The sequence below is a fragment of the Pomacea canaliculata genome, linkage group LG5, assembly GCF_003073045.1.
Source record: "Pomacea canaliculata isolate SZHN2017 linkage group LG5, ASM307304v1, whole genome shotgun sequence".
NCBI classification, from domain to species: domain Eukaryota; kingdom Metazoa; phylum Mollusca; class Gastropoda; order Architaenioglossa; family Ampullariidae; genus Pomacea; species Pomacea canaliculata.
In genome coordinates this window covers 25,372,772-25,397,727 of record NC_037594.1, presented here as the reverse complement: position 1 = coordinate 25,397,727, position 24,956 = coordinate 25,372,772, and the positions used below count along the sequence as shown (strand labels likewise).

General features: G+C 37.0%; 2 protein-coding genes across 4 annotated transcripts; one reads left to right on the top strand and one right to left on the bottom strand.

Annotated features, from left to right (window-relative positions):
* Window positions 1-1,782: 1,782 nt before the first annotated feature.
* Window positions 1,783-10,787, top strand: LOC112564311 (ribosome biogenesis protein WDR12 homolog). Of its 3 annotated transcripts, none has more exons than XM_025239025.1 (12): window positions 1,783-2,130; window positions 3,275-3,360; window positions 3,788-3,900; window positions 5,010-5,116; window positions 6,068-6,183; window positions 6,542-6,702; window positions 7,024-7,069; window positions 8,528-8,607; window positions 8,964-9,104; window positions 9,299-9,404; window positions 9,724-9,856; window positions 10,595-10,787. In XM_025239025.1, the coding sequence occupies exons 1-12, from the start codon at window positions 2,057-2,059 to the stop codon at window positions 10,728-10,730; spliced, it is 1,299 nt and encodes a 432-aa protein (XP_025094810.1). In that variant the 5' UTR covers window positions 1,783-2,056; the 3' UTR covers window positions 10,731-10,787. The 3 variants fall into 3 exon arrangements, with proteins under 3 accessions (XP_025094810.1, XP_025094811.1, XP_025094812.1); XM_025239026.1 differs by lacking the exon at window positions 1,783-2,130 and adding an exon at window positions 2,495-2,602; XM_025239027.1 differs by lacking the exon at window positions 1,783-2,130 and adding an exon at window positions 2,544-2,576.
* Window positions 10,788-11,092: 305 nt separating this feature from the next.
* Window positions 11,093-24,581, bottom strand: LOC112564309 (male-specific lethal 1 homolog). The gene is made up of 8 exons (XM_025239024.1): window positions 24,047-24,581; window positions 21,578-21,708; window positions 19,429-19,814; window positions 18,746-18,807; window positions 16,185-16,252; window positions 15,128-15,255; window positions 12,954-13,026; window positions 11,093-12,686 (listed from the first exon to the last, which is right to left on the bottom strand). The coding sequence occupies exons 1-8, from the start codon at window positions 24,458-24,460 to the stop codon at window positions 12,608-12,610; spliced, it is 1,341 nt and encodes a 446-aa protein (XP_025094809.1). The 5' UTR covers window positions 24,461-24,581; the 3' UTR covers window positions 11,093-12,607.
* Window positions 24,582-24,956: the final 375 nt, after the last annotated feature.

Sequence of the window (24,956 nt, the reverse complement as noted above, 5' to 3'; positions counted from 1 at the left end):
TATTGACTATACTACATAATGTCGGTATGATTGTAATACTGTCGATTCTGACTATACCTATACACTGTCAGTACCTCCATACTTATTTACTGTATCAGTATGTTGCCCACACTGACAGTACTACATACTGTCCACACTGACTGTACTACTATTTGTTCTTAGTCAGCTGTGGAGGCTGCACGGTAAAGTCAGTTTGACAGGGTCCGTGCAAATATAAGTTGAATGAAACAAGTGGTCTTTGTACCGACTGTCAGCAACGTAAGGTTTTATTAAGTATGGACTTCGGTTTTGTCCATCTCAGTCAAAAAAAATATTTCTCTCTCGAACTTCAAAATTCTCGCCACTTTGGACAGGATGAGGAAGAAAATTATCTCCTGCGACTCGACTGAAATGTGATCTAGTGTCAACCACGGTTAAAACTTTTTGCTGCAAATGGCCAGACAGAGCGAAATTCTGATCAGCTGTTTCTTGCAGTCCTGCATGATCATGTATAAACAGTCCTTGGACTTAGATGATCCAGTTTAATTCAACTGACGGACGTGGGCCCGAACGAACATCGCCGTGATATTCAGTAGGTTGGTTGGCTAGCTGGTTGATTTAGTGGGAAAGTGCTTCCGCCTTGAGGCGATTTCGCACTATGGGGGAGAGGGAGAGGAGGGGAGGAAACCGAAGTACCCGTAGAAAAACCCCGACATCCGGCCCTGAATATTTGGTAGCTAACCCGTGTGAGCTATTTATAAGTTTGTGGTGTGACCGTGTGAAGGTGTGGTTCGAAACGTTAACGTCCTTGTCTTGGGTGTGACATATTTTTGTTGTGTAGAAATCTGTTAGCTGCTGTGGAACGTCTCTGACGGTAACGGCCTCAACGTGGAAGCGTAAAAAATAAGATAAAGACCTGGCACGGCTGACATGTAATGTAGGAAAGTGTAGTTTATGACAATGTAGTACAAGCTTGCCTGCTGTAAAGTAGATTACATATAATGTTGGCAATGTTTATGTGTGTGAGAAAGAAATTATTTCAACATGTATATGTATATATTATCTCTATACGGTACTATTTGGAATTGTCTTTGTGGATAAATAAAGTTGTATTGTATTTACACGGATTTACATACTGATACGCGAACGCTCATCGCCAACCCCAATAAAGGGCAGCTTGCCTTGAATTTGCACAAAAGATGGAGCCCATGGCGGGTATAAAGGACAGATCGAGACATCAGCCAGAATCACATTAGTGCTCGAACACTACTGTTGCTGCAGGTCCTGTGGGCACTGGTGTCTCTCGCAACCGGCAGCGACCTCTTGTATAACTTAGATGGTGCATCCTGAACACACGGACCTTGCACTGGTACATTCATTGTACAATGTCAGCCGTGTGTCTACGACTCGCGCTGTCAGAAAATACTATTGGCACATTCTACAGTGATGCTAAATATATGCCTAGATATAATGATCTTGCGAAATTTGTGCTTTCTGTACTGGCACTATGCATACATCTGCCATTTACTAAAGGTAAATTAATTGTCAGTGTATCTAAAACTACATGTACAGTGTCATCGTGTATCTAAGTGTGAAGGGTTAATGTACAACGTCTCGGTGTACAGTGTCACCATGTATCTAAATGTGCAATGTTACTCTTTATCTACACATATAATGTCACTATATATCTTTTCGGGTGAACGGGCGGCCCTATAGACACTTTCTTTTTTTTTTTTAAACACGAGACACAATACTCATCCCCTCTTCGACCTCAGCAGGCTTCACTTTCTGTCCGACCTGCTATCAGCGGGGACGCGGGATATGGAGAGATAAAACACGTGCTGTTTACACGCATCAGCCCACACAACTGGGGATTGTTTTATTTGTCGGAAAAAGTGCAGTTAATGTGGCAGACATTTATTTTCAACACTGAGGAAGGATTGAAACTGAAGGGCAATATAATGGCAATGCGATTGTATGGTCAAGGCTGGGAGTATTCTTCGAGTTCCTTCGTGATAGCTCATTCAGAGCAGTCATTGAAAAATTGATTGAGAGTAATCACACGCGGGTGATTTGTATGGTATTGAGATTGTACAAAAGTTGTCAGTTACAGAACTTCGTGCTTGAACAGAGGATTATGAAATCATGCAGGTACAATCTCATTGAACAGATCAGCTAATTAGCTGGCTTTAGCGCACAACAGGGATATTTAACTTATTTTATTGCATCGGTGACTGGTTTGTCGTTTGAACATGGGTCGATTCGACTTTCGATATTGGGACGATTTGGTCTGTGACAAGGTCGATATGGCTGAGGCGCTCCGGATTTCGGTCGAAGTGACGGGTAATTCTCCCCTGCCGTAATTTCGCGAGCAAAAGAATTACCAAGTGATACGATTTAATCCTTTTTGAATATCAAGACTTTAAATTATATCCAAACCGAGACATGCTAAACTCTACTCCACTGATAGTTATTATCTACAAAGAAACTTCAAACACTCATCATGGTCGCGTGCACTCATGATGAAAACAAAGGAAAGGTAACTCTCAGTCTTAGTAAGCGTTCTTGAAAACATGGCGGACGTAGAACATGTGCAGGTGAAGTTTTTCACAAAACAAGAGCAGTAAGCAATCAAGATTTGTTTTTAAACACGTACACGCAAATATTTCTGTGAGAGTGGGCAGCTACAAACCCTATTTTTGATAGTTTGAACACTGGCTACGAGTTCAGTTTAAGATACTAACTAAACATAGTTAAATGACTGCAGGCCTACACATTAATTCATCGGACTTTTGACAGTTGCAGTCAGTGTTTTGACTATGCATTAATTGATAACACTGTATTATAGATACCAAGTATTTTCTTAAACTTATATTAATAAGCTTTTAGTATAAACAATGCACCGGAAGGCGTACTGGCATTCTCCAGAGACGCGCAGCTTTTAAGGGAATTCGAATCCATTTTTGAACAAATTTATTTTGATATTTTTTGAATGGAGCATTCATTAAACCAAAGGCTCGTATTCAGATCTCGGATGCGCTGTTCTTTCTCAGCATGTGGCACGTTTACAGAGCCGGCTGCTTTGCCATGATAAAGCTCTCATGTCATGCTCTCTGGGTCTAAAACACCAATTCCATCCCCCTATTCCCTGTTGTCAGCTAAGCCTGACCACGAACACTAAAGCTTGAACATTTGCCACTTTAAAAAGCAAAATTTCATTCTCTAGAACCAGATACATTCTGCCACACAGGTTATAGTGTTTAGCCATCCACTGCAGTAATTTTCTTGTTTTCAGATATTCAGTCCCAGACACATTATTTTCAGTACCAGCCAGTGTTGACTCGAAGCAGCTCAGTCAGCTTATCAATAGTCTTTTGCAAGGTATATTTTATGTTTATTCACTTTTATAATTTAATACTAAGAAGCATATGTGTGCACAGTCATATATATACTCTTCCTGCAGTTGTGGAAACAAGATATTTTAAGTGTTTTTGGATGCCTTTATTTGATATCTTAGCCATGGATATAATAGTTTTAAAGTGTTGTTTAGATACTCATGATGTAAAACATTTCAGTGTGAATGGCTTTTTATTTTATCACAACTTCTCCAGATCCATAGTAGTTTTTAAAATATTCATAATCAAGCCACTTTTCAGATAAGAATCTGAATTGAAAAATTGAAAAGAAATAGTCTTAGTGTTTGTGTTTTAGTTGCTGCCAAAGAGTGTAATTTATATGTACCCAAAAAATGAGTTACACTGATTTTTTTAATGGTCCATTTAATCAACACAATTTGTTATGGATGCAGGTGACGCCAAAACAGAAGGTGATGAAGATTTGGTGAAGTTTGATTTTTTGCTTGATGGGGAAATTCTTCGAACAGCACTTAATCATCTTCTACAAGAGAAAGAAGTATCATCGGTATGCACTGCACATATTTTAAGACCATATTTCTTTTGTTCTTATGAATGTGTGTTTTTTGTTCTTTGCATGTTAGTGCATTATGTGTGTGCACAAGAGAAAGAACATTCACCAATGTCTTCAGCAATATTAACTTTGAAGCTAGATGTACCCATGCATATTCACTTGTGAAGCTGACTAAAGTGGAAAAAGTGTAAATGTTAAATATTAATTAAGATCTTGCATTTAACAAATGTTTTTTAAAGGCATTAGACACATTCAAATCATATTGCCATCACTCAGTAAGGTCACCTCCCTTGCAAGTGTCTCCATTAGTCACCACATTTTGGCTATTTTTTAAAAAAAATTATACAAAAAATACTATATGTTACAAAACTATAATTTTGAATTAGTTTTAAATATCACAGTTAGCATTAATGAACTGTTTTACCTTTAGGAAATGCTATATGTTTTGGGTTTTTAGAAAATTCATGTATATCAGCATACCCGAAACTACCTTTCAGATTCGTATTTCGGAAGTAGAGCCACAGTGATAACTTGCTATGTACGTAAAATATTCAAGTTATTAATGCGCAGAAGTACTTTTTCATCCAAACATGAATACACATTATCCAGAATCAGGAAAATCACAAGACACACAGGAATTTGGCTGATTTTACAACCAAACTAACAGAAAATACGGGGAACATAGATCCCCATATTCCGTCATATTTTGAGGGGGCGGGAGGTATAAAGAAAGGTAAAGGTAGTCCCGTGACCGTCACCACAAAGAATTTAAATTTAAAGAGACAGGATGGCCTGTCATGCAAGTCAAGGGAAGTAACTTGTAGAGCAAGGATTCAGCTTTAAAATGAGTTATGTGTTGCTCCTGTACTGTTAACCGTTCATGAATTAAAAAACTAATAAAAGTGCCGTACACGCTTCCAGTGTGACTTCTTTTAAAAAAAAGGTGAGCCACTGATCATGGCTTGCCGGTGCGATGGCAATGAGTTAATATGCCCCAAAAAAAGCAATTTATAAGTTAGGGAGAGAATGAGAAATCTGGATGTCAATAAACAACTGTATTATTTATTGAATAAAAGTGTTAAACAACCATTTTCTTTACACAGGAAGCTGTCATCGAACTAGAGTATGTTGAAAGACAGCCAGCCCCATATCCAGAGAATTCCCTTCTGCATGATGACTGGGTCAGTGCTGTGCAGGCAGCAGGTGAAAAGTGAGTATATGTTCGCATTAAAGCAGATCTGTGGACATTCGTGTGTACATTTTATACATGTATCAATATTTGCATATAAGGAAAAAGTTTGAAGTGAAAACAAATTTGATGGTGTTGTCCATGAAATATTTTGTTTAACGTAGAGAAATAGATTTAATGAGCTGATTTCTGCATTTGGATGCAGCAGATTGAACAGCAGTTCTCGGAGTAAGATTTTCAAAATGAGTGTAAGCCTGACTGTTAATTACCAACAACGCTGTATGCACTTCAAAACTTACCATTTCAGTCCACCAATTAAAACAGTATTTGAGAGTTGAAAATAGATTCTAGCTGTGCATGAAGAGTCATATTTTCAGCCAATGTCACTATAGTGTTCTATTCACATTTGTTAAAGGTATGTTTAACAAGACAGTCTTCTTTAAACTTATTTAGAAATTGCAGCTGTGTGTAAATCATAAGAATACCACAACACATGTAGGGGAAGTGTAATGTAATTTATATTACTGCTTTCCAAACAGCTCGTGCATTTAAACCATGGATGTGTATGAATAAGCTAGATAGAGATGTTTCAAATAGTCTTTAAACAACTAACTCAAGTTTGTGTCTGCCTATACTTCACTTACATTTTCTTGTGCAGAATTTTCACTTAGAATTGTTGATGTCTAGATTGGCACATCACTTTCTTTAGATTGACTTATTACACCATTGCTATATACATTACTGTAGCTTTCTTAGCTTTTCCCTGGCTATTATATCTAAACTGATGGAACCATTTACATTACCATTAATTTTGTTAATCATTATATTACACTTAGGTCCTTCCACTTTAAGGCAAGAGGGGTGTTTAATTGCTATTATTTTGTTTAATACTTATGACATTTAATGTGTAAAACAGTGAAGTTTGTTGTTGTCACAAGATATTTTAAGGTCTGCCTTCTGAACATTTTTCAGCATCCTTTCTGGTAGCTATGATAACACTGTACGTCTGTGGAATACACAGGGTGAGCCTGTGATGACAATACCAGCACATGCTGACCCAGTCAAGTGTGTGGCTTGGATTAGACATGGTATGTTGTTGAACCTTATGAATAACTTCCAGAATTGCCTCATATTTTATCTCTCAGGTATTTCTGAACTTGTCAGCATTGTCATCGTTTTGAAACCATGCAAACTAGATATCACTTTTACATGTACTTATTTTTTTCTTTCCTGCAGTGTTTTTTGTTATCAGAAAGTAAATTATGAAGAAAGTTTGGAAACAAAATTGATCTTTTTTTAATGCAATACTTCCTTCTGTTCAAGTCAATACCTCTTGAGTGAATGGTATGGACCAAAGACTGTCATCGTCACTAGGTTCATTGAAACACTAACTTAGCTTCCTTTAGTAAATCAGATGAATAAAAAGATGTTTTACATTTCAAACAGACACATCCGACATTGAAAGCACTTTTGTAAGTGGGTCTCATGACCAGACAGCAGTTATCTGGCGATGGCACAAAGAACGTAATGAAGTGGACTGTATTCATGTGTGTAAAGGCCACAGTGGCACAGTAAATTGTGTGTCTGTCAGCCCATCAAAGGAAAAGGTTTGTTATCTACCACTTTTTTTAGCACAACACAGCTGTAGAACATAATTTTGAAACAATCATGATTACATGCTTATTTGCTACTGTGCTGTGTCTTTATTGCATTCTTTTATTTTGCTGCAGATTTTTTTTTCTGAATTAAATGTTTGTTGGTAAATCTTTGTTCATGCATCTTATTTGCTTTACTTGCTTCCACATCTCTATAAAAAAAAAACTACATATTTATGGTTTGGAGACAAAAATGAACATGTATACAAGGATAATCAGAAAACTAACAATGGTGTCATAAATTATATCAACATTTTCGATTCTTATTTTCAGATGTGCACAGTTTCATGGGACAAAATGTTAAAGTTGTGGTCAGCAGGTACTGATAATTGTAGTACTTCTTTCTTTCAACATTTCATGTAAATAGTTCTTAGTCCACGTCCTTCAGAGCTGTCCCCTTATCATTGAGAAACTTTGTGAACATCTCCACTTGACATCAAGCTTTATGGATGTAGACCGGACTTGGAAGATGTGGTATTATTCATCTCACAGGCTGACTGACATTGTGACAGAAAAGTATCAACAAGAAAAAGTACAAGTGAATAATTTTAAAGACTAGTCATAAGAAAGAAAATGCAAATAGAAAAGAATACTATAAAATATAGTTTTCAGCCCAAGACAGTCATTATTTCTGTTCTCTTCAATCAGTTTGATTGACCTGTCTTCATTTCTGACCAAGACTTTAGCGGTACAGTCAGGAAGCTGTGAGTGAGGATGTGAAGCTTCCAAATTTGACATAACCAGTTTTCCTGATTCACTTCAATCTATTAAGACACACTTTCTCACAACTGTCATACTAATGAAATAAAATGAGTTTCACTAGTACTTGTATAAATAAAACAGGGGAGTGATAAACCAAATGTGACTTGCTAAAAGAAAAAAGAAATGTCTATCTTTTTAAACATCATCATCCATTTTTAACGGCAAGATTAGCTTAAAGCAAAGAAAATGTAAATTTCAACAGTTTTGGGCTAATTCATCAAAAGAAGGCAAGGGAAATGATACTATAGGGAAACTGTCATAACCAGAAGTATTTTAGGGGACACTGTTTTTAGAAGTACACTTATTTGTCACCATATCTATGAGAAACTAAGGGTTCAGATATTGTCTGTTGCCTGTCTGCAGGGGCGGGCATTGCGGGTTTTTTCTGGGTACTCTGATTTCCTTCCCCTGCCCTAATAGTGCTGCCTCGAGGTGGAAGCACTACTAAGTAAACCAAACAACCAACCGCAAGTAGTGTTACATGTGCTACTGCAGCTACATGGTGGTCACCATTTTAAACAAGCACCTGGATTTTATTATGTTGAATTTCAATTTAAACTTGGGGGACAAGTACAAAAGTCTAACAAATTTGAAATTATTGGTAAAGTAAAAGGAAATAATGATCTTTTCAGATAGATTTTTGTAGCTTGATTTTCTGTGATTATTACATTTATGCAAAAAGATAAAGCAAGTTAAAATTTCCGTAAACTTCCCTGCAAGTCTTAGTTTTTTTTTAAAATTCATATGTAGTGCTTCCCAAAGCAAGTGAAAGAGAGAAAAAACCCATCCAACCCCAGCTCTTTATTTTTTTTTAAAGGGTTTGTGGCTAATATTAGGACGTTTAATATTATAAGCTAATATTAATTAAAAGCCATCAAAAATAGGTCACACTTCAGGAAGTATCTACTTTGACATAAAGGGTGTACATGACAATATATGTGAAATCTTTTACACTAGCATCTTGAGTGGATGTTTGATTTCTGTTTTGATTTCATTATGCATTGATTTTGTGCAGATTGTTTACCAGAAGATGAACCAGAGTCAGACCGGCCAAGAAAAAAGAAAAAAACAGCAGCATCTAAAGCACAGACAAGGGTACACAAGATTATTTGCTGTGCTTTCGCCCATGCAATAGCCCAACTTCTTCTCCCTCGAGGGCCACACTGGACATGAAATAAAATCTTGTGGGCCAAAACATGCTTTTTTTCAGAATCATGACACTAAAAATGAAATTATGTTGTGTCTGGTTAAAATGAGCAGGCTGGATGTGGCCCATGGGCCTTAGTTTGGGCGCCACTGCATTAGCCTATTGTACTTTGTCTTCATTTTAAAAAAAAAAAATCCCATACATTGAGATAAAATTGATTGCAGAGGTATTCAGTTATATAGTGCAGGTTTTTAGTGTATAGCCTTTGCATCTGTTGCAGTCTCATTAGATTGGTATTTTCTAGGTACCTATTCTGACACTTTCTGGACACAATGATGCAGTCACAGCAGTACAATGGGTGGATGACACATCAGTTGTCACATCTTCAAGAGATCAAACAGTACGGATCTGGGATTTAAAGCAAGCTGTTCAGTCTAATCTACTGGTGAGACTTTATATAATTTCAGGATTGAATGGCATCAACATTTTTAAAAAAATTGTGTGCAAATGCTGATAGGATAGGACCTTCCATCTTACTGCTAAATTCTTTTATTTGTGTGGGCCACGATGTTTGTTGAGGGAAAGTAACAGGTAGCTCTGCCAGCCATTTTGTCACATCTTAATCTCTTCATGTTACAGCAAGGCTCAGAGGCAATTTTTGATGTTGCTTATTCTCCACTCAATGGTCTGCTTGTGGTTGCTTCAGCAAGTAGGCATATCCATCTATATGATCCTCGATCTAAAGGTGAGATTAGTCCGAGATCTGGAGATTAACACCAACCCTGTACTTACAAGCTTTTATTGTACATGACTCTCCTACTCAACACATTACTGCTATATTTTTTTAAAAATCTTAGTAATAACAATGTTTATCTAAGGCTTGCAGCTTTTTTTATCTTTTCTTCACAAACTTTGTAACTGATGATCAAGGTTTTGGGGTTGCACAATATCAATTATGCCATTTTAAGTTTTTCTAGTAGTAAATGGCATTTGAGTAAAGGCAAACACCCAGTTTCATTTTAATTCAGTCTCCAAAAATTATTGTTCTGATAAATTTTTTGCAGAAGGTGCAGTTGTTAAGCAATCGTTTACATCCCACACTGGGTGGGTTGTGAGTGTCGACTGGTCACGAAATAATGAGCATCTTTTCCTGTCGGGTGCATATGACTCCATCTTGAAGCTGTGGGACATTAGAAGGCAAGATTTTTACGTTCATGTTTTTTTAGATTTGCTGTAGACATGCACCACATTAGCTTAATGGGTATTTTGGAGATGGATGGTTGATGATTTCCTGTTATGCTTTGTGTGATGTGCACTTTTCCTTGGGGTTTATAGGAATAATTTTAAATCAATAGGTTATCCTTTAGATCAGTGGTTCTCAAAGTATTTCGGACCGCGGACCACTTTACTTAAGTAAAAAATATGTTGGACCACCAAGGCCTAAAAGTCACTCTGTACTATGAATTTCAAATTTAAATTGCCGCGTTTCATTACAATTGAAAACTAAATGTCCATTTGTGACAGTAGTATAGTAATACGTTGACATAGAACTACGTATACCTCGTTCTTTGTAATTAAAATGTTAATGCAAGGGATGCATCACTTTAAACATCACTTTGCTGACATATGACAACTGGCAGCTGCAGACCACCTGACTTGTGCCCGTGGACCACACTTTGAGAACCACTGCTTTGGATAGCTTTTAAATAAGACAATTTTTTTCACCTAATTTTTGTTTTTGGAAAGTCTCTGGCATTTTCTTGGCTGCACATATACAGTGTCATTTTGGTATGATTTAAGAATTATGCATATATAAAGTTCAATCTTTCAAGTTTAGTGCTGTGTAAATAGAATGCATTGTGAATATATCTTTGTCAAATTTGTTACACGTTAAACTTTCAGTAACACGGATTTTCCTGTTTTTTATGCTTACAGTCCCAAAGCTCCTTTGTACAACATGCATGGACATGAAGACAAGATCCTGTCAGTGGACTGGTCTGTGCCAGAGCTGATACTTTCTGGTGGTGCGGACAATAACCTTAAGATCCATCACTATAATGTCACTTCATGATCTTCCACCTCGTTTACCTAAAAACAAACTGTGATTAAAGTACATTATACTCCAGAATTTGTAATTTCTTTAAAGTTTTGGCAGGATGTGAAAATATTTCCTTAAACATCTAAGCGTTAATGGAGGGGCACAATTTGTACAAAGAACTAGTGACATGCTAACTTAGTATGTGCAAGGTTTTTACAGAAGGTATTACTTCCTTTAAAAACGGACTGCTAACATGGATTTCCACCTTTTTATAGCACAATGTGCAAAAAGCTAAATGTGGAAAATCTTTGTTTTAAGCGTATAACACCTTGAAAACAAAGAATACCTTTCTTTTTGGGTCTATTTTGTTGCTACATCATAAATATCCAAGGTAATAACCATCTAACGTTTATTTCACAGCAACAATTTCTGCCTTTATGTACAATATTAGTGACTACCACAATTTCAAATATGTGCAAGACAATCAACACAAAGACATGTGTGAAATGTGTTACCATTATCTGACACCAGAAGCCTAGATCATAGTAGTGCACCACATGTAATTTCAGACAGGTGAGGTACAGCGTGTATTTCCCCCACAGCTCCTAAACATGACATTTACAAATGCACAGAATGCCCATATCAGTGCTAGGATGTATAGAAACATGTAACAGTTACCAAAGTATATTAATGTACACTTTGAGATAAAGTGGAAGAGATTTACAAAGCAATGTGAAAGGATTAAGGGCATTTTCACAAAAAGTCCCTAAAACTATGATTCTTGCAGAAAAAATAAGTATAAATAAAGTAAAATTTTATACATAATACCTTTTTGGTACACTGTCTGCAATCAAATTCAACAGACCAAATAAAAGAAAAAAAGACACCCTCCACTAATGGTACAACAAAATACTCAGGAAAATTAAAACATTAAGGGAAACTTTTAAAACAGTTAACATTGAAATAATATAACCTGGGTTCATATGTTTTGTCCAAATCTTGTTTACTTGCTAATAAAATAAACGTGTGCTTGTCATGTTAACACAATATTGAAAACACTGCTGATATAATCCCTACTACAGTACAGGTAGAGACCAAGGCTCAAAGCCCGAGTAGACAAGCAAAATGAAAAGTGATAAGACCTATGCCCTGGATAAGCCTGTTTATGATGAAATAAATGGATATCATGGCCTGAGAAGGCATGTCAACAACTTAATGAATAAGAGGTGATAATAGACCCGAGACCTCGAGTTTGCCTGTTCATAATAAAATGAACCAGACCTCGTGGCTTAAGAAGGCTTGTTATTGATTTTTTAATTAAAATGGTAATGATAACAGACCTGCTGGTCAGATTAAGCCCTTCAATGAGTGAATGCATCAAGACGAGATGATTAATGCAGCAAAGAACAGCATTTTACCTTCATCTTCACCAATGTACAATTGTTCATGGGCCTATTTGCATTCAGATACCAATAAAGAAATAAGAGATGCTAACTGGCAGAAGCTGCCCAACCTGCTGAAAATTGCAGATGTGCCAGTTGTGAAAAAGATGTTTACTTCTGCACCTACACTTATTTCCCAAATGGATGCACTCATACATGCTTACACACAAAACATATCACCACTATGGTAATGTTCTGGACAATACCCACAGCTTTGGGAATTTCAAATCCCCTTGTGAAAATTAGTACAATATTTTGAAAGAGATGGGTATCATCCCACGCATCGACATACGCTAATGAAAACAGCATTAATCCACACATGCACCAATACAATCCACACATACACCAATACAATCCACTTAAACAAGATTGTCACACCAATCTTCTGACAAAAATGCAATCCTTTCATTTTTGCATTACTGGCCCACACAATGTTCCTTTGTAGTAGAAACCCTGAGGCGATAGGATCTACTTCTGTCGTCCTCGAACACTGTGCGACTTTCGACCCAAAGCTGAGCGAGTGGCATCCCAAGGTAGCTCAAACTCTCTGTAAGAGTGATATGGGAAAGAGAAACAGCTTAGTAATAAAAAGAAATGTTTATGCCATCTGCTAATAAACATGAAATGTGTTTAGCTAGAGAAATGTCTTAAAGGGTCGAAAGTACAAAATAAGTCAGATTTTTAATCTTAAAAGGTTATTGCTATCATTAACACTTTCCATTTAAGAACTTTACAAATTAGCAGTAAGAGGGAGTTATCAATGCAGGAACACAGCAAGGTTGAACAATGATCTGCACATGCCAATGGTACTTACGATGGCTCTATATGTGGAACTGCCTGGCCAAAAACCATAACAGGAACACTATCTAGGATTTCAATGTGGCTCACTGGAAAGACAACAGAAAATAGTCATAATAATTACAATTGAATTTTCTCAAATTTTCTTGTGCTGAATAGTATATATATTCTTTGAAGATATATACACCCTTGTGCAAATTTGATCAATTTTTTTCCAGTGTATTTAAGCTGTTTTATTAAACTCTTGACATATTTTAGCTGTTTTTATTTCATAACAGATGTTGACTTTGTAATGTGGAGCCAAAACATTCATGGATGATGCAATAATGCTGATGTTTTATGTTATAAGTGATTGTATCATAAACTACATCCAGTCATTTTCAAACTGGATGCTTTCTGCACCAAGAAACAGTGCAAATATTGTGGCTTTACATAAGTACAGTGAAAGACCTACAGAGACAGCCAATATTGTTGGCATCAGATTGGCCACTGTCGGCTGTATCCTAGAAAAACCAGTGATGCCTTACAATGTGATGAGAGCTAAAGGAATAGAAATTAGTTCATCGACCGTTTGAAGGTGCTTCTTGGAAAGTAGGCAGAAAATCTTGCAGACCAGTGATAAAGTAACTCCTGACCAAAGTGATGAGTCAAGCGCTACAAATGGGGATTGAATTACAAGCACTGGACTCTGCAAGATTAGAGACTAGTCGTTTTCAGTGATGAAAGTAATTTCGTCATCAAGGTGGAGCAGTCAGCATGCTCGGAGGTTTGTGCTGTGTTTTAATTTCTTTGCTGGCACCTGCCCTATTTCTCTGAACTTCTCTTCCCTTTCATCCCAGTTAGACAACTCCCCTCCTCGTCTGATGATTATCTTACTTTTCCTATCACCAGAACATCATCAAATGGCCACAGTTTAGTTATTGTGCAGTGAAAAAATGGAACTATCTCTTTCCATATCCTCCACCTACCCCCTATTGAATTCTTTAAATGTGCACTGAAAATGCACCTCTTTCATAAACATTACTCCCAACACCCTTTCACACCATGTTAGTCTTTTTTCACACCCTTCCTTACTCATCTTTATCATGATACTCTCAGTTCTTGTTAGCTGGCATTTTCTGTACTTGTTTTTATTCATTAATGCTGCACCTTGTAACGAACTTTATTCTTACTTTTATTCCTAACTTTTACTTCGTAACTAGAGCACCTTTCCATGTTCAAACTGCCCACTAGGACAAATACAGTTGATCATTGTCATTTTATTAGTACTGTTGTTTATTCTTAGTTCATGTGTTATTCATTTGTTTTCCTATCCCTTGTATGCTGTCCATGTCTCGTTCTTGTTCTTAGGTGCTAAGAGCATACTCCTTAGGAGTGTGAGTATGCACTTTACAAATTTTGCTTTTATTATTATGAAAAGCTGAGGAATGCCAAAATTGATCAATGTGTGAAACACCCACAAAAAATGTTTTGGGGATGTTTCAGCTATTATGGCGTTGGTTCCTTGCACTTGTCAATGGCATTATGCACTCAAAGCAGTACATTGAGCTGCTTGGCAGAAGACTTGTTTCAGTCGCGAAGAGGTTATTCCATGACAGATCTGGCATTTTCCAGCAAGATCTGACCCAATGTCATACTGCGAAAGAAGTCAAGAAATTTTTCAAGGATGATCAAATAAAACTCTGATCTTAAACCCAGTTGAGAACTTGTGGTCTATTTGAAAGCACCACCTGCATGGACTTGACTGCACCACCATGGAGAAGTTGATGTAGGCTTTAATAAGAGTGTGGTACAAAACCCTAAAATCCAGCAAGACTGCTTAGAATTTGTGGATTCAATGCCAAAATTACATCAAACTGCAGCTGAAGAATCGAGCAGGTTATATCATGTATTGATGTGAGTGTGTTAATACTATTCTTACAAAAAACTTGAACTGATTTTTTTTTGTGCCGTTTTTTTAGGTTTGTTTCAATTAATTTGCACAAGTGTGTGTGGGTGTATATATATATTATTAAAAGATAACTGCTGCAAATCTATTTGTGTGTTTCTTAAATAATTTGGATATGAAATAAAACCTACTTCAACAAAAACACTATTTGAAGGTTATTGTTTAACTCAGAAGCACCTAACATCTAAAGTCTCTAAATTATTTCTCTTAAAGTTGATCACAAGTGCAAGAAAAGAACATACATTCGTCTATGAAAGGAAGAAAAGTCTGAATGTCCCCTTTCTCTTCTTGAGAGGTCCTGGCAGCCTTCTCCTGTTTGCCACGCAACTTCTCAAAAACCCGTTGCTCACGCATCCGCTGAATGTCCCATCTGATACAAAATATTTATATTTTTTAAAATGAGAAATAAATGATGTGATATTCATAAATGTAAGACTAAATAATCCTAAGCAATCAAAAGCATTGTGGAGGGAAAGATTTATATGCAGGCTGTTAAGATTTGTTCCAAAGAAAACTGCACAAAAGAGAAAACCACATTTCAACTTTCCTGTAAACTAAAAACTACTCATTATTTTTCTCCATTTAGTTATGTCCTTAATTTACCTACCACGGCATTATTTACTCTGACATTTATGTCCATCTGAAATGGAGACATGCTCTGTTAGTGTGGCGATGTTGTTTGTGTGATGAGACTGCAGAAAAATTCACATTGCTGTGCCCAATGTGATCCTTAATAAATGAAAGAGGCAAGGAATGTTTCATGCTGTTTAATAAATACACAGCTATTCATTGCACTATGCAAACTGTAAGTGCAAAGTGCATTCTTGCATCAGACTAAAGAGCAGCAAAGAATGCCGAGGACTGTTTCTAGTCAAGAGGAAATAAACACTGTGGTGCTGCAAGCCACCTCCCTCCCTCTCATAGGGTACTCTAAATAATGTGAGATAATGTGAAATACTGCATGAATTAAACATTTTTAAGAGCCAAAATGTAACAGGTAAAATAAACATTAAAATACACTCCAATTCAAAATACATGAATCAAACAGTTTAAATACTTAAAATCTGCTTTGTTTATAAGATCCTTATTATTATTTTTCCCATAACAAATAAAAAAATGATCCAGAATTTTCTTATTACCAGCTGAACCTCATTTCATATATTCCTGCTTTGCCATTATGCAGAGGGTTAGAAGTTAAGTCAGATAATGATATGCCTCTACTGTCTTAGCGCTCCATGAGGTATTTATTTAAACCAAAGCACAGATGATTTGGACTAACTGATACATTTAACAACTCACCGTTTTCTTCTTTTTTCTTCCATCTCATGTTTTTGATGTCGCTTCTGGTATGCTTCATCTGTAATATTCTGTAAATTGAAATACAGTATTACAAAACTAGAGAGTCAAAGGAAAAAATAATGACAGTAAAGACATGGTCATTGTCTACAACCAGAAAAGTGATGCATTTCTGTGAAAATACTTGTGGAGGATGCAAAGGTGATGTTACCTTGATGTGATCTTGGTAGGCAAACGAGCAAAGATGTATTTCTTCTTCTCGAACATAGGAGGGCTTCCTTTTTATCATCATTGAGTTTAAGTTAGTTTGACACCATCCAGACTTTGACTTCATTAAAACAGAGTTCTATGGTGCTGGTAGCAAAGTGAGACTCAGCCAGTGGAGTGGAGCAGTACAGTTGCGTATCATCAGCATACGATTGAAGAGAAACATTGTGAAACTGGATGCAAGATGAAAGTGGCTTCTTATACAGAATAAACAGAACTGTGCCGAATACTTGAGGGATGCCCCAAGAAAGACCATCAACAAACACAGTCGGCATCAAATCAGTGAGATAGGAGTTGAACTACACTAGTGCAGGTCCAGAAATCCTGTAGAGGGGGTGTGTACTCTACGAAGGAACAGAGAGTGGTCGATGGTGTCAAATCCAGCAGACAGGTTCAGGAAACATCACCACTGTCAAGGGTAGATAATATGTCGGTGGTCACTTTAATTAAAATAATTTCAGTACTGTGAAAAGGTCTATATGCTGACTGAGCTTCAGTGACGGTTGTGCTGATGATACAGACTGGGTGTTAAAAAGCTCAACATTGAGGCAAGTGTTGAGTTGTCGTGCAGGAGAAACATGGCAGTCTCTTGTTCTCATACGACCATGATAAACTGATCGGTTGTATTTCCAGCTAGTGTTATGGGTGATGACATTTACTGGTACACTTTGATCGCGCCAATGCTGATCCTAATGCTGATGACGAGTCAGAGAATCTTCACAATGGCTGTGAATGTTCAAAGTACTACACACGGTGCAGAAGGGAGTGTGCAAATGATGTATGGAGGAAACATGATCCAGTAAATAGTTGACAACAACAACAGCGAAGCAGAATCTGTGTCAGAACTTGGTGACGAGGGACATGCAACATGAAGTGTTGATTGAGTGAAGCTCATACTTCCTCTTTCAAACTTGTAAAAAAGTTTATCAATGAAAAATGTGCTTTGTAGTGAAGGAGATGTAAGGGCTGAGTGTAACTTAAGCACAGAAAAACTGCACACTAATCATAACCATAATGCCCAAATAATTGGCTCTTTCTCTGGGTGGGACTGCATAGGATTCCTGTGAAGGATGCCCTGGCATGTACTTGTGCGCCATGGGAAGTGGATCTTTGTCATTGCTATGCCCTGTTTTGGATTCTTTGCTTTTATCTGGCAACATTACCTTCACAGTGAAATGTAACATGACACCTGAGGACCCTGTCAACCCAGTGGGACCCTCAACTGTGTGATGTTGCCCACAAGTCTTGATGATACTCTCTATAAACACTGCCTGGAGATTGCTCAAAACCAAAGTGACAAACAAGTGGGGTATTTTTCAGTGTTTTCCTGACAACCTCTGACCCTACTTCAACAATGTGAACCATGAGCCCATGCCCTTGCCACAATCAACTTTCCTGGAATCTAGATGACAAAGATGATTAGGTCCTGCCATGACTTCTTGCTGTGAATGACTGTGTAATGACAATTATCCATTGAAGGAAGGGCATTCAAGCCAGGGACCTGACTCCTATCCTTGTAACAGTAATGTGATCATAGATCAAGAGGGTGAAAGATGTCTGAATGTTGTTCACAAAAATGTGCTTTTGAATTTGTGACATGTGTGACTGAAGATATTGTTTAGGTTGAAACTCAGACCGTTTACAATTTACGATTCACCTGTGAGAGTCAAAATTTGATTTTGAAGTGTATTTTTGTCATTTGCATTTCACCCAAGTGTGTTCATTTTTCTGCCTCTATTTACACAATACACTGTTTGGTGTAGGGTTTTAAGTGTATTCTGAATGTAGACAGGCATACTATGCTGTTTTAACAGGGTTTAATAATAACAACAATTAAGGGCATTTATAATGTGCAGTACCAAGACAGATCGCACTCACTGAGCAGACCAGTAATGATAAATGAACAGATAGTAGACAATGACATACCTGCAGGCACAGAACATAAAGTATTGGATGGAGGTAAGAATGATACTATAAACAGCTGGATCTGTGTTTGATGGTTAACATGACAGACAGAATTACAAAGGAGTTAAGGAAAGTCAAATTCTTTTGTCCAGGACAACCAAACATTATATAATTTAATTATTATTTTAATTGTTTTAGAAAACAAATGCATGTACTGACTGTAGTTTAGCAACCTTTGCTTGTGAAAACAAGTAGCATAGCTTGGAGAAACAAAGTTGTAACACTTAAGGTCGTGCCATCTTCAAATGGAGAAGTTTATGTGTATCCACAAATGTGCACTAACACACAAATATTGTAGGTATCAAACTGGTAGACGCAGTTTCCCAACTCACCTCAGTGCCCTCAAGCTGGTACCTGTTTGTCAGCATTTTGATCCTCCACCCTGGTGTCTCCACTGCCCACACAGTAAACACACAGTAAACACACAGTAAACACACTAGATAATGCATGTTCTGTCAAAACTGCAAGTTTGGACTGGAGTGAAAAATCCTGTACAACTACAATCTTGCCAAAACAAAGTGGCCAGAGATTTACTGTTGTATTTATTTACAAGGAGCATTCAGTATTCAACTCAAGGTCAACAATGGACCTGGTGCAATTAAATAAACTTCATAAATTTTTGCTATGGCAGTGATAGACAATTGGAGTAACTTGTATTAATAGACATGGTTAAGTTGAGGTGTTGTGATGCATGGTCATATGACAATGTACTGTTGTGACACTTTAGATAAGGTTTTGAAACTTCACTCCCAGAAGGGTAAAAGTTTGCTGATTGCTGACGTCGAGTTAAAACTCTAGAAAGATTGATAATTCATGAAGGAAATCAATTATCTACTGAGTTATGTTTCCTGATGTGAAAACTAGTGATGACAGACATAAGGACCTATGCACACATGACATAAAAAAATACTCAAGTAAATACATGTACACACATAAGTATGCCAGACATCCAATTCAGTTCTGTGTTCTAGCTTTACATGACAATGTCTTGCATGTCAGTAGTTAGTCAACATACCAAACTCCCCTGTGCAGACCTCCTTTTCTTCTGGCACATCTATGGGATATTCAGGTGGCATATCCACAAAGCATGTAACAGGGTACAAACACTCTGTCCTGAGCACAGGAGATGGGTGTGGATCTTTACTTTCTTCTTCAGCCTTCATCTCTTCTTCGCCTTCAGACTCATCTACATCATTATCACTTCTCTCCTTTTCTTCTTGTCCGTGCTCATCTTCCACACTTTCACACTCTACTTCTGATTCATCATCACTAGAAGTTAATTCTGTTTCACATCTTTTGTCTGCTTGTGAACTCTTTTTTGTAACTTTAGCAGGTTTTCGTAATTTAACTTGCTGCCTTGCTTGGCGTTTCCTTCTAGGTGTAGCCTCTAGTTTCATAATCCTGGAAAACAGTTAACAAATAACAAAGATTAATAATAGTAATGCTTATAACAACAACAGAATACTTTTACACAGCTGAAATTTATGAGGTAGTTAAAGCCAATATGAAAACAAAGTTGATGGAATTGTCAACTTGAAAAATAGTTTTTCACCTGTACTTTTTGCCTCTCTCATGCCCACACTCATGTATACACTGTCTCATGTATACACACAATGTATACAAATACTACACATATCTCCCCTCCTTTCATACACAGAAACAAGTACAAAGTGGTTGTCTCAGTCAATAGCATTGATGAAGGTCTGTTTTATACTGAGATTCAGTTTTGCATACTGTGAAAAAAGTAACTAATTACTACAGAAGGTAAAGAGAAGATAAATGTGTATGATACACACATCTAAAATAATAAGCAGATTTATATAGCTCATTTTTCAACTGTGGAGTTGACTCAATGTGCTTTATAAAACGAGCAACATCAAAATGCACAAAAAATAAATGTTTAAACACTGACCAAACTTAAAAAAATTCTGTAGAGACATAGCAACTGACACAAAACAAGAGGAAAAAATATACTGCACACAAACATTCCACAACAACACTGCATCAACAGGATAACACCAAAGTTATACCTATACATGATACATACACTTTTAATATAGGTGTACAATGCATTATTAATGGTGAAATAATGAATGGCTTAAAGTTTCAGGTAGTGAGTATAAGGTGTTAACAGATCTGGATAATTTATAAATGGTATTGGTGGTCTTTTACAGTTTAGTATGACCTCTTGAAAAAGTGTCACAATTAAACTCTGTGTAGCCCTAAATCTATTATGAAATTTTTCCTTAAGAATATCAAAAATAACATTTTCTTCAGTTCCTTATCATTCAAAGAAAAATTTTATTGATACCCTGTACAAGTACATTTATTACTTTCTCTGCTACAAGCAAATCATAAAACACATCATGAATACAGTCAAATCTCGCTACTATGCCACACCGCTACTATGCCACACCGCTACTATGCCACTCTCGGTATTATACCACTTTTGCTCGGTCCTGACTATAAATTCAATGTAAAATAAATTTACTATGCCACCACCTACTCTCGCTACTATGCCACTATTGTGTGACTGTTAAAAGGCACAAGTTGTGAAATTCCGCGCAGTGCTCGATTATTATACTGTATGGTAGTGTGGGACATCGCAGTTAGGTGGGATGGAACATAGCACGCACACAGGGAGGGTGGAGGCTGGCGATAGGGGGTGGTGGTCGCTGGCCGGGTGACAGCCACGTGACAGAGGGAGAGCGGGAGGGGGTCAACTAGCGACAGGATGCAGGTGTGCGGATGTGGTTGGGAGGGGTGGAGGATGAAGAGGTGAGGGGAGAATGAGAGGAGACAGCTAGCACCAGCCGACGATTCTTGAGAGCTTTGGACGGACAGATAACTTGAGCAAATAAAGCCTTTTTTATGAACCCTCGCTACTATGCCACTCTCGCTACTATGCCACTTTTGCTCGATCCCGGTAGGTGGCATAGTAGCAAGATTTGACTGTATTTTATAAAATATATTACAATATATTAAAAAATAGATTATATTAAAAATGTAATTCTAATATTAGGAATTGTTTAACCTTTCCTAAATTTGGCATAAACATACATTTTTTTTTTAGCTTTTATTAGAATTGTATTTTATGAGCTTCTTGTATTAGAAAAGTGGGACAGAATCATTCACTGATAAAAGAATTATAGGACTGTTCTTACTTCTTATGCTTGTCAGGAGGTACCTGTGGTGGTGTCTCTGTGATCTCTTTAGCTATCTGGGCCTCAAGTAACTCCTCTTTCTGCTTCATTAGTGACACCCTCCTCTCCACTTTTTCCAGGCGGCATTGTAACTGAGAAAAAAGGATCAGTAAACCATTTAAAAATATCTGATGATGTCAATACATTTTTGTTAAAGAAAGTTTACTCGTTAAGGCACAAAGCTTTGTGGAAATTCAGCTTTTAGGGGTGCACCAGTCTATATAGTAATTACTGGCATTTCAACCTAAATATATTCAAAATATTTTTTTGAGTGGGTAAATTCTACTAAATGTGTAAGTATGCAACATTTACATGTGATATGCTGATTTTCTCTTTATCTGTTATAAGAGGCCTATCTTATTTTAACTGTTTTATAATTTTATATTTTTACATGATCTTAAAGGCAATCTTTTGTCATTTTTTATTATGTTTATAAAAGACAAATCTAATGATTACAATATTCAGTCTCACATTCTGAGGTACATATTAAGCATTTTAGTGTATATCTATATGTATCCAGAAAGTGTTCAGCATCTAGTGGTGCCAGATTATTCAGTTAATTTTTTAAAACTGTAATAAAGTGTTTAGCAAACTAAATTTAAAAATGCTTTTGATAATAAAGTTGACATAGTAAACTTTTTACAAATTTGTGGACATTTTGAAGTTCTGATAAATAGCAATTCCAACTGTTCACCAACATGACCTATGCAAATCTAAATTAATGAGTGGGACATTTAAAGGAATGTGACCTACTAAGTCCCAAATTACTACCACTGCTAAAAGTTCTTTAGTTAGATACTGCTTAATAAAAATCTTTCCTACTGAGTTCTATGTATGCAGCATTAATGTCTCAGTAAAAGTAAATTTGTGTTACTTTAACATAGTTTTTAATTTTATACATTTGAATTAAATCACACCTCAGTCTAGCCTACTACTTTAGATGAATGCAAACCGGAATAACTGAATCTTTCCTTTAAGACACATTTTCACACTTTTTTCAATAACTTACTTTCACATTATGTTATTACTGACTAGCTTTTTTAGAACGGACGCCAAACTGCATTTGCATATTTTAAGTGCGGTCGCTTGAAAGCCTTATACAGCTTCCTAAAAATATCCAGGTCTTGATTCCAAAGTGAAAGTTAGCGTTGCATAGAATTAAGCACAGGTCTAAGAAGAAATACTTTTGAAAGCAAACAAACTCCATTTTATTACTGGAAAAACGTATCATACCCTTTGCTTTGAGTCTCACATACACAAGGATACTGCCAAAACAGGCTTTCCACTCGCAGTGAGCAGAGACTAAAGAATGTTGAAGCCTGTCACGCATCCCCCCTGCCCCTCCCATGCTTGTGATCCATTACACAAGGCCCGATCACTATGCTACCAAAGCGCATTTTTAATTTCGTGCATTAAAACAAAAGAATACAGGAACTTGTGTAATTAAATCTGATCTCTTACAAAAATCGCCACATCCCAACGCATTTGTTTTTGATCAGGATCACAGAACTCGCACACTCGATAAATTTTACGTCGGGAAAACATTTTTAAGGCTTTAAAGGTCGTTCACCTTCTGAAGAAACTCTTTTCCCCATCTGAAATCCGAGTGGAACGGAAAAACTATTTGTGTGATGAATTTCAGCATTTCTTTAGTTGGTATAAGCCCACCAATTCTAGTTTGCAAATGGCCGGCGAAGCTTGTTGAGCAGACGACCGGCCATTAGCGACTCGCACACAACAAAGACAGCGCAACATGTCACATGATTGGTCATGTGATCACAACGACCCCCCCCTCCTTGCAGAAGTGACGTAAAAAGACAAACGTTTCTTCATTAAATGTTTTCTTGTGACAAATGGAGACTAAATTTACTAACCATATTTGATATTTTCCTTAATTCTGAGCTTAATAGTAACGATGATAATGTTAAAAAAACAGATGATTCAAAAAGTGGAATGAAATAAGCGTATTATCAACAAATACCCCATTCGGGCCTATGTTGAGATTATTCGGTCACTTAAATCCACACTCAGTTTTCCGAAATAGCAAATGTAGTACCGACTCAGTCGCTTATATGTGCGAAAAAAAAGTCGCTACTGCTTTTTACCTACCGAGGTTATAATGACACATGGTGCACGAACCCAAATTTCATAGTATTCTCTGAATTCCAGCACATCAAAGTCGATACTATAGTTAAAAGGTAAAATCACCTGCACTCTATAACCGAAACTTTTAAAAGTAATTTTTCTTAGTGATTTTGCATTTAGGTTCTTAATCCAATAATACACAGACTAAGCCTGCCATCTCCGAAACGCAAGTCAAAACAAGAAGTCGGCCATTTTCACTCCAACAGTAACTTTTTGACATCTCATTGTCAGTACTTACAATATGGGTTTAACACACCTAAGTAAATTAAGATCTGTAGCACTTACATCGTCTTTTTCTTTTCTTAAAACTCCGATTTCCTTGTCTTTGGACGTTAAAAGTTCCTGCTGATGTTGAATGAGTTCAATGTGAATCAACAGCAGATCTTTTAGTTGTTTTAATTCTTCCGATCCCTGATCGTTGCTTGCTGAGCTCAGCATCTTCCCTGTCATACGTGACAACGACTCATCTGATGTAACACCATTGAGTAAAGCAGATTCTCTATGGACACGTTTTAACTGTCCTTCCTTTTCTTTGGCATACTTCAAGCTTTCTTGAATAGCAAGCGACAGCTCCATTTCAAAATCCCCATTTTCACAATGGGTTTTAGTGGCGACTCGTCTCCGCGGCAGACTGTGTCTTCCTTCGGAGCGGTATTTGGATTCCATTGAAAGGTCCGATTTCATCGTATCTCCGGTCATAGGATACGTTAATGTTTAACGCAACACTAAGTTGTAAGCAATGTTTCACAAATCAGGCGGGCCTTCCATTGAAGTGTTTGTATGCTTTATCAAGAGGAAACCGGTTGTGCGTGTTTTCTGTACCTCACAAACTGAAGAGTTCCATTGTCGATAAACAAAACGTGATCCAAGCCCCTCGCAAGAAGAGCCGAGAATTTAAACTTTTAATACGTCCATGCATACTTGCATACTCTTCTCGTATAAGAATGTAAACTCATTTACTTTCTCCCTAATATCTATGCAGACGAAAGCGTCGTCAACAATGGAGTCTGTGTATGCGAAGCTGGCGGTAATATTCTTGACTTGATCTAGATTCTTGACTGTTAAGGTTAGGATCGGAGTCGTGTACAGTGCACTGACCCCGTGAAACAATGCAAGGCACTGATACAAATACAATAGTGAATAGAAAAATATTACAAAGCATTATATTTCCAACACAAAACGCTATTTCACGGCA